Below are 10942 nucleotides of genomic sequence, written 5' to 3'. Positions count from 1 at the left end.
AGACGGCCTTTCCCAACGCCTCCAGTCCTCCTGCCCTCGTCTTATTTGTTTTAATTAAACCAAAGCTTCCAGCTCGGCCAGGAGTAGAGAATGATCTCTCCCTCCTTCTTTCATTCTCTACACTTGATAATATTTCAAAATCACTCCACCCTGTTTTCATGTGTGTTTTTTTCTCCTCTTTTTCATGTAAATGGTTTATGAAGGATGAATGACAGGACGCATGCCCTTTTCTTCATCTTGAATGTTTGCATATGAAACGCTTGGCTGTAGATTTTCATTATTTTTTTGCGTGGGGGTGAAAAAATGCAGCCGAGAGCCAAGGGGAAATGGAATCATTCCACACGAGGAATGCAGCGTCGCACACTGGCTGTTTCCTCTGGGCCGTGGCCTCGCTGGTCCCTGAGCTGTCGTGAGGGTTTGCTGGAGCACGAGGTCTCGTTGCCCACGCGCTGTGACAAAGCACAAAGCCCTGCATTGTTGGCTAGCTTTAAAGCACAGCATTCAGCACATCTGTGAGCCGCCGTTTAGAGTGTGTAAACAACCTTGCTATTAATACATTTATTGACAGGTAGACATCGGTGCTCCCTGAAAACAATAACTAGCAAGGTTTGCTTCCATAAATAACCTGATGAAGATGTGGATTTGTTGTATATATTCTCCCAAATCAGACTTTACATAGTTTTGTGTTAAAATTAGCATGAAAAGTTAACACCTTTTCTTCCCTATTGTTTTCTTCCCTATTGTGATGGGTATCCGAGTGAAATAGCTTCTCAGACAAGAAAAAATGTAGGGTGGGATTTGCTTTTTTTCTGTGGGGAATTGAGTGGATGGTTGTGGTTTGCTATTGGTCGATCTCATGTGAGTGACAGGTTGCCCCGCCCCCGTGCCAGTAAACTCGTTATCAGAGAAGAGATGTCGCTGTAAAAGTTATTTTGATTCAAAATTATGAAGGCACATGAATAAAAAAAGATGCATACAGATAAATCATATATACTTAATATTACAATATTCCATAAAAAAAACAAGATTTGTCAATTTCATGGTGACTAAACATTGAGGATAGAAATACTCAAAAATGATATGTTTATGATAAAAAAACTCAATGCTTATATACACTACCGTTCAAAAGTTTGGGGTCAGTGAGAATTTTATTTTTATTTTTTGGAGGAAAGAAATCAATACTTTTATTTATCAAGGACAGTAAAGACATTTATAATGTTACAAAAGATTCTATTTCAAACAAATGCTGTTCTTTTGAACTTCCTATTCATCAAAGAATCCAAAAAAAAAAAAAAAAACTGTACAACTGACAGACCAACAACTGTTTCAACATTGATAATAATAATAAATGTTTCTTGAGCATCAAATCCTCATATTATACTGATTTGTGAAGGATCATTTGACACTGAAGACACTGACACTGGTGATGCTGAAAATTCAGCTTTGATCACAGGAATAAATTACACTTTACTATATATTCACACAGAAAACAGCTGATTTACACTGGAATAATATTTAATACTATAACTGATTTTTGTTGTATTTTTAATCAAATAAGCGCAGCCATGGTTAGCAGAAGAGAATTCTTTTAAAAGTATTTAAAATCGTACCGACCCCAAACTTTTGAACGGTAGTGTATATATATAATAAGAAAATAATACTAGAATGTACATTTCCAGAAGAAAATGTTGAGTGGTGCTTGCAGTGGCAAAACTCACCACTTGGTTGCATACGAGCCAATAAACATGTTTGTACGAGGTTCTGGTGCTGAGATATGGCTTATTCATGTGTTCAGGTGGTTGCTAGGATGTTCTTGGTGGTTGCTATGGTGTTGCTAGGGTGTTCTGGGTGGTTGCTATGGTGTTGCTAGGGTATTCTGGGTGGTTTCTAGGGGTATTTTTTATCATATAATAGTAAATAAAAAGTATTCAAATAAAGAAAAAATATTTTTTATTCCTTTGAATTATATAATTTAAAGGTTCATTTAAAGGGATCTGTTGTTTAATCTTACATCTGTGATCTTCCCTCCAGTTGGATCCTCTTCCTGAAGACGTGCTTCAACAGAGGCCGAACCCCAATGCCGTTCACTCCATGGAGAAAGTTCTGGAAGTCCAGAGTGAGTGCAAACACACTTTCACGATTCATTCTCTGATGGACTGATGCATATTGTACACACCATTCAAAAAAGATTTGTTTTTGTGTTTGTAGTATAGTTTATTAGATAAACTTGCCCCTGAACAATGTGTAAAAACAAAACAAATTGTGATTGGTCGCATATCATAAGGTGTCTTCCTCTTCAAGTGGGCAGTTTTTGGTGAGAATATTCCGCAATATGGACTAGACTTCTGTTTAGTCATAACTCTGGCATGCGTGTGATCTCTTTTCATGCTATTTGTATTTGACATCTTACACCTGTAAATAAAGCTTTTGGTCATATTTAAGGCTGAGCTTTGACCTTGTTTTGTGTCTAGGTAAATACTGGCGCTCGCTGGAGCGATCTGCCTCGACTCTGGGCTACTCTCTGCTGGAGGCTCAGAGATGTGAAACTGAAGAGGCAGAGACGGTGACCGCCATGGCCTCCCTGTCTGTGGCCAACAAGCACATGGGGAAGAGGTGCCGTTATATTTGAGTTTGTATGCGTGTTTGTGTTGGATATATGGCACATTCCACAAATACGGTTTGGGTCCCATTACTTAAAAAAACAAAAAAAAACACTTAAGGCACAAATAGTGTGTTTTACCTATAATTACCAATATTTATTTTATTAACTGTACAAAAAATATATATTTTAAGGTTAAATTATAAACTATAATATATAAATAATAAATTACCTCCTTTCATTGAATTTGCTTAAAAATGAGTTTCACCCTGTAATTGTTACCTTATTCCTGGAATGTGTCATACATTTGCTCATAGCAGGCTTCCTGTGTGTGTGTGTGTGTCTGTTTATGTGACCCCCATGTGTATTTATGGTTGTGTGAGGGGTCTCGAGGTACAGGACAAGTGTGTGCATGAGCCGTGATAGGCAGGCGGCCGGTTCGGGGCAGACGTCCAGCAGCGTCAGGCTTCTGAGAGACACACACTGCCAGAGTCCTGATTAAAAACACTCAGGAAACATTGAGCACAGATGCTTGAGGTTTCTGGACCTTCCTTACACACTCACACTCTTACACTCTCACATGCCCAGCACAGGTTCAAACTCGCATTATTTCCTGTTATTCCTATTAGGAGCCAAATGCCGAAAATGCATTGACACCTATTTTAACTTTATTTTCCTATTTTCTGTTTTCTGGCTTGGTGTCTGTGGCAGCCACACTTGATTGTGAAAGCTCCAAAACTCTGTGCCAATTTTGGAGTCGGTCTCTCAAACACTGTAATGCCACCAACAGTTTCATCAACGTTTTAGCTAATAACTTTTTTAACAAAATGATTTTTTCCTCTCTAGATCCTTTGAAAGTCCCATGAATCTGGTTGTTTCAATTTCCTCCTGATTTCTTCCAAAATTCTCAAATAGAATATTCAAATTTTGTGAATCTCCACCATGGCATCCACCATTTCTGTCAATTTAAATGAATTTGAATTTCTACTACTCCTACAAAACTGGTTTAGATCATATTCAGACCAAGACACAGAAATCCACTAAGTGTGTTTTTTATGTCTTACACTATTCTCAAGTAATAATTTTCAGCAAATTTGACACAAAACAGGAAGTGATGATTTATCTCTGAAATGAGTTTGTACACTTTGTACATACTGCTGTCAATGGAATACCATATAAATTCCCTAGGAATACCATATAAATTCAATTACAGTGCCCCCTACAGGGCAAATACTAGGTCAAATCTGCTCTTAGCATCAACACATAAACTGATTGTTCAATGGGAATGTCACTGAGGTGAAGGGCTCCATAGTTATATATTTAAATATATAACTATATTAGCATCTCCTTACTGAAGGATCTCTCAAGTAATATGGGTCTTTTTTTAAAACATAATTTTTGAGTAATTTGTGTAATATATTTGTGTAAGTGTTTTAAAAATATTACTTTTATTCATTTAAATAAAGTTGAAATGATATAAAATATAAATATTAGATGAAAATTAAAAACATTAGAAATGTTTCCTTGGCAACTAACTGAAATAATTTTAACTTCAAGTCTGAAATAAATGAACGCAAAAAAAAAAGGCTAAATCACTAAATCAGACAAAATTACTAAAACTAAAATTAAAACTGAAAATGTAAAAGTAAAATCTTATTCTGTGTATGTGCGTGTGTGTGTGTGTGCGCGCATGTACAGGGTTCCTAGAGGCAAGGAAACCTGGAAACATTTTAGAATTTTTAAATTGCGATTCCCAGGTCTAGGAAAAAAAAAATATATATACATAATTATTACAAAATCTTTAAGTCATGAACATTAATGGTGAATATAAATGAATTTGTACCTATGCTCAACTCTGAAATATTTAGTTGGTGATTATATTTAATCATGATTTTAATTGGGAGTCATTGAAAATCCCAAGTAAAAAGATGTGGAAACCTCTCATGTATGATGTAACTCAAAAGGTTTGTGTGTGTGTCGCCCCACAGGACAGAGGAGGAGCCCATGGAAGAGGAACCTCCATTGTAGAAGGTCCGCTCGAATGCCTTGGTGACCCTCTCAGCTCAGAGCCTCTTCAAGGCCTCTGACGTCACTCTACTCTCTCCATCCGTTTCATTTTTTGTCCCGCGATGTGCGCACTTTGAGCACGGGATCCGAAACGGCCTGAAGAAATCTCCGTGACACCCAGAGTGCGACAAACGTCTCAGCCGTGTTAGTCTGTCTCTGTCCGTGGCAGCAAGTCCAGGATTGTGCATCCTGGTCTGTCCACAGGGACACTTAACATTCGAGCAGGACATAGACTCATGTTTCATTGTTAGATGTGAGAGCTGGTGCTTTCGACATGAACTTGTTTTCCAATATTTTCCAGAGCCACTATAGTCCACGTGATTGATTTCGGCTGTGGGGTCTCGTTGCGGCCTACGTCTTCTTTTTTATTTGTTGTTTGTCTGTTTTTCTTTTTCGTTTTGGGAGAAAAAAAGTGACTTGTTCCATTCTCCATCCGAGTCACCGCTTCTGACATTCATGACGAGAGACCCGCAAGGGTGGACGGATGGGACTGTGAGAGAGGGCGAAGGATTCTGGGAAGCCCCGACAAGAGAGCCATGAGAGTGACAATTTGAGTTTGTGCCTTTTTCAAAAAGAGTTTCCGTGACGGATCGAGAAGAACATTGCCTTAAACTAGTTACAGGAGGGGAGACGTTTTTTCTTGTCGCAATGGTCCAAGGCTGGCCTAGAGAATCGAGAGAAACCCTCAGCATGTTTACCAGGAACTCCCTGCAGATATCTTCATGTTTCACACGCATTATGACCCGTTTTATGTTCCTTCATTTTTACTGTGCTTGTGTTGGATGTTACATGACTTTAAGTGTCACTGACAAGCGAACTTTAAGGTAGTTGCCAGCCATCCAAGGGCAAAATTTAGTTGAATTCTCCAACGCTTTAGAAGGCAAGCCAATGTAGCGACTCATTTCAAACTCTAATGACCAAATACGCTCCTCCTCCTCCTCCTCCGAAGAAAGGTTGACCAGCATGCAGCTTTCCATCTGCCGAGTTAGGAATTCAACCGTCGTAGATTAACAGCGCCAACGAGCATGAGTTTGCTGTTAACCCACTAGCTGCGAGCATATAGGATAGGGCTGCGATGACCACGCGTCATACGATTTGTAGTTAGAGACGAACTTTCTATTTTTCCTTCTCTCAACATGTTGTACTTTTATATAGCTATGAATGTCTAGTTTTCCGGTTTACTTTACAGTTAATCAAAGGGCACTAGCGTATCACTACTATTATTCTACTCAGCAGATGGTCAGTTTTATTGACACCTTTGGAACAAGCGGAAAAGGGCTGGTTACCGATTTTAAATGTACCACTGAGCCTTCAGACGTGCCACCTGGTCAGATTTAGCGCTGGTTTCCTGCCGACAGGCCCGAGCGAGGAGGGTTACGGGCCTTTCACTAAGGGGCAGGTGCTCGTCACATGACACAATCCAGGAAGTAGCGGGACCACCAGCTTCCACTCAGAAAACAATCGTAAACGCCTCTGAGAAGACTGTGATACTCAGACAATCTGCATGGGACATTGACATAGTCGCCGGCGCTTCGAAATGGCACATAGAATTGTATATATATATACACAATTATGCATGCTGACAGTAGATCATTTGGCTTGACTTTGATTGTACATTGAATTTTATTCGATTCTGGACTGATGAAGAGGCGATGATTTGTTTGACAACCCCTGACTCGTATTTAGCCTCTCGGCAACTACCTTTGGCATTCTTTTTCTGTGTGTCATGTTCAATATGAGACTCATTAAGGCGGGAGATTTGACTCACCGTTGCCATTGTTCCTCGACTTCATTTTTATATATGCCTGTCACGTATGACTACTCCACTTTGGGTTCGTGCCCATTATTTTCTTGTCCGGTTTTGTGAGCTCATCTGTCCCGTTTAATTTTTTTGTACTTTTTGGATTATGTACTTGTTCATTTGTCAGTCTTTATGTAGTTGACGATGTGTTTTACATGCTCAAGTCTTTAGTTTCTTGTTTTAGAGAGTAACAAGCCTTTTTTTAATTTGTTTTTTTTTTTTGTATGCGGTGGGAGGGAGATGCTTTTACTTTGTATAATGATTACGACAATTGTGTATTTACTACGTTCTGTTCATAGTAGATTTATATTTCAAAGATCTATAGATATATTATATATTATAAAGATTGCAAAGTGATATATTTCAGTACATGGTCTGGCTTCGGCCGTCGCTGGTTCCACTGAAGGCACTGTTTATTGGTTTCATGCATTCACAGTAGCATTACTCTGGCACCGTAAACTCTTGATCAAATGTGGTTCCAGGCTTCAGTTTGACAGAGTGCTCTCTAAACTCTCATACGAAAGTCCCGTGGAAAAATATTATTGACTGACACTGTACATTTCAATTGGTAAAAGTCCATTTGGATAGACCAAGTAGATACTGACAGTGATCCAAAATGGATTTGATTTTCATTTGAATCATTTTAACCTATCAAGAACACATCCGGGTCATATTTCACCCTAAAATCAAAGGAAAAGATGTAATAAATCACATTTTGCCACAGGAAAACAAAGCAACACTGGCTCAACCAATGGTGTGAGTTAGGGGTGTGGCTATCTGTTTGTTCGACCAATGGCGGACGGGGAGTGTTTGAAAATAATTATCATAAGGTTGTGCAGAAATGACACATTTCAGCTTTGTGAAATATATTTTAAAGAGAATTAACAAAAAGCTGAAAAATAAAATAGTATAAATTATGATCATTGGGGGGGGATATGCTTAATTGGCTTTTTAAATAAGCATATTTTTTTATGCAAAATATCGTTTCTTATTTACCTCCTTTTGATTTTAGGGTGAAATGCAACCCGGACATGACTTTGTGAAAATGTAAGCGTTTTATTTATATGCGGTCACTCTCGGGACTCTTTATGTTTTGTAAAAATCTGCGTCTTGTTACTCTTTCCGAGCTATTTTGGGGCATTTTTGCAGTATCATATCAAAACCAAGTCCATCAAATCTCATCTGATTTTACTTTCAAGAATGAAGTGCGAAGGCTTGATTTGAAAGTGGAAATATAAAGCGACATAATAGTAATACTCAAACCGGACAGCCATCAAACTCTCAGACCACTTTACAATAATACAAACGGCAGCCTATCGAAAGCCTTGTCAAAGGGACTCTATCTGGTTCACCCCGGATAGTCATTTTCTTTGCTCTTGTTTTGTATAAAAGAAAACGAACTGCATTCCATTTGGTTTCCCAATTTTTGTTTTACCTTTCTTGTCATTCCTGCTAATTTGCCATGAGGTCTGGCCTGAGCAGTTGTTTATTTGAAGGCCAGGGTGAAGTTTCTTTTATTCTCTTTCCTTCACAGCTGTAGATTTCTGCATGGTTTGTGCGTCAGCATGCCTGTCTGTCCTTGTAACATATTTGCACAAAGGAGGAACACGGGAGGGTTGAGGCTTTGGAGAACGCATGGGATGGAAGCTCCTCTTTCCTCCTCTTGTTTCTGGTCAGTTCGCAGACGGAATGATGCTCTTGGTGTCCGACGGATGTGCTTTTTACTTGTTTAAAAAAGGAATGAAAGAAAAATGACTTTTGAATATTTTACAACAACAACAAGAAAGTTATCTAGCACTTGTGACATACAGACTATAGACTTTATTGTATTTATGTAGAGCATTGTTTTAGGTGAACTACACACTACGTCACACTTTAGACTGTTTGTGTGACTTCTTTTGCTTTCTTTTTTTCTACTCTTCCTAAGGATTTGTTTTTGAGGCTGGAGGAAGACTAGGAAAAGATTAGGGTCATTCCTTTAGAAACATCTGGAATCATCGAAGGGCTTTTTTCCAGATGTTTGTCAGAAATATCTTCAGTTTGTCTAAAAGGAGAAAAAAAAAAAAACACTTATCAGCCAGTAATACCTGTGACCACTGTGGCTCGAGAACAGTTCTAGGTTTACAAAATGTAAGAAATGCATATTATTTTTGTCACTTTGTTTTTCCATTGTTACAATAGAACTTTTCTTGGGACCTTTGCTCTAATGTTTGTCTTTGACATCAACTATAAAGTACCTTGTTTTTGAATACCACACTGTCTTGTGTTTATTTCCGAGCACTCAACGGATTCACATAATGCAATGAGTGAGGGGCTCTAATTATTATAATAGTATAATCACTAAATTCATTAAATATCATATTTCCTACTCAGATCATTTAATTGAAGATTTCATTTTTGATAGTTTTCTGCTTTCTGACTTCGTGTTTTGTATATTTTATCATAATTTTAGGTTTATTAATCACTGTCATATATCTTGTAGTACATGTGCTCTCATACAAAAAAAAACTAAACGTACCAGAAAAAGAAAATTATTGGTCGGGGTGCATTTTTGCATTTCATTTTAATAACTCTTGATTCCTTTACCTGCCATCTTTTGGTAAATAAATTATATTTATCTTAAATAAATATATATATATGTGTGTGTGTTTAAATAATACCTAAATTACAATTGTTTAACCATTTGTTGATAAATGTATTTTTACTGAACACTAATAATTATAGATACAATATTGATAAGCAGGTCCAGATATCTGCAGGATTGGAATGCCTGTCACTCATCCATTGTGTGTTTTGAATCTGAATATGAATATTTGGCTAATTTGGTCATGATTTAGGATTCATTGACATTTCTGTAGATTTCTCCCCTCAAAATCTGCTCAGTACATGTTAAATACTTTTTAATCAGAAGAATGGGAGTCTGCAGCTGTTAAACCTCAATCGTTTCAGTAGGAAGTCCCAGTCCTTGTTAATCTGACCGCCGTAAGTGTTCTTGTCACATTGTGAAGGGACTAATGGCCTGTCTGGTAGTGAACGTTGAGCTTTTCTCATCATTTTACAATGTAATTCTGTGGTGTGCTCTTGGGCGACAGGGACTTTTTGTAAATCTATTACGTAGCAAACAACAGTGCACCACAAGTAATGTTCTATGGAAAACTCGTGGAGATGAATTGTTTGCGGGGAGAGAAGGGCCGGGATGCTCAGATGTCCCACAGTGTGTTTAAGGACTGTGGTTTATTGTCACAAGCATCAGTTTGCCTGGAGCACAGAACAGAACCTTAGCGTTTAGTCTGTGAAAAAAATTATATATATATATAAATATATATATAGAGAGAGAGAGAGATTAAATGAACATCTTTGTGCTGGATGTTAACTGCCCTATAAAGCAGATATTAGAGGTCTTTTCAGATGTTCCAGGAAAGATTAAAAAAAAAAAATTAAAGAAAGAAAATGTATGTCACATTTTTTTATTTAATATTTAAATATTCTTATATTTATATATTTTTTTTAATTAATCACTAATCAAATAAGTAAATGAGTGAAATAGATAATGTGACACTTTGATGTTCTTCCATTGAAATTTTCATTCACATTGTTGTGCAAATCTTTTTTTATTATTGAATTTATATATTAGTATTTTCTAATCAATTTATAAAATAATTTAATACTTTTATTCAGCAAAAGTTAAATTAATCAAAAGTGACGGTAAAGACTTATATTTATTTTCAAATTTTTCAAATGTTCTTTTGAACTTTCTATTCATCTAAGAATCCTGAAAAATTCATAACCGTTTCCACAAAAATATTAGGCAGCACAACGGTTTTCAACTGTGAGCAGCAAATCCGCATATTAAAATGATTTCTGAAGGATCATGTGACACTGAAGACTGCTGAAAATTCAGCTTTGCCATCAAAACAGTTATTTAATTGTAATAATATTTCACAATATTAGTGTTTTTGCTGTATTCTTAATCAAATAAATGCCTTGGTGAAGAGATTTTTCAAAAACATAAAAAAATCTAAATATAAAAATACCTAAACTTTTGAACGGTAGTGTAATAGGGAATGGAATAGAGTCAAAATCTGATGTATTTCCCAATGAAAAAAATATTGAGTATACAAAATGTTGAGTAGGACTTGATTTTATCAATCTGGATTTGATTGTATTGTTAAAAGCCGGCCTCTGAATCATGCACAAGGAACATGAATTAATGAGGCATATTTTGTTTATTATTTATTTATTTAAATAAGTATTGATAGATGTAGCAAAAATGATGATTATGAATATATTTTTAAATTACTGCTAAAAAAAAAGTGCCATGACATTACTGTTTTTTGTTTTTTTAATTCCTTTGGAGATCCATGTAAGTACCATGTTACATGAGTGTGAGTGGAGTGTCTGTTACTATGGTACTCCTCTGGTGAAGGTTTGTTGGAGCCAGTGCTTGTGTGTGGAGCACTGCCCCCTCTGTCCAG

The 10942-nt window shown here is 36.9% G+C and overlaps 1 protein-coding gene across 1 annotated transcript in view; it reads left to right on the top strand.

Moving 5' to 3' along the window:
- hdac4 (histone deacetylase 4) overlaps positions 1 to 5290 on the top strand; it is a 120635-nt gene extending 115345 nt beyond the window's left edge. The window contains exons 23-25 of the mRNA XM_056243696.1: positions 2032 to 2116; positions 2472 to 2613; positions 4588 to 5290. Of these exons, the coding sequence (XP_056099671.1) occupies positions 2032 to 2116; positions 2472 to 2613; positions 4588 to 4627 (267 nt within the window). The 3' untranslated portion in view covers positions 4628 to 5290. The remainder of the gene's footprint in view (positions 1 to 2031; positions 2117 to 2471; positions 2614 to 4587) is intronic.
- The last annotated feature ends 5652 nt before the right edge of the window (positions 5291 to 10942 follow it).

The sequence above is a fragment of the Rhinichthys klamathensis genome, unplaced genomic scaffold, assembly GCF_029890125.1.
Source record: "Rhinichthys klamathensis goyatoka isolate OS25496 unplaced genomic scaffold, OSU_Roscu_1.1 h1tg000827l_1, whole genome shotgun sequence".
Lineage (NCBI taxonomy): Eukaryota > Metazoa > Chordata > Actinopteri > Cypriniformes > Leuciscidae > Rhinichthys > Rhinichthys klamathensis.
The sequence above is the reverse complement of the archived record's forward strand: the minus strand, read 5'-3'. Positions and strand labels throughout refer to the sequence as shown.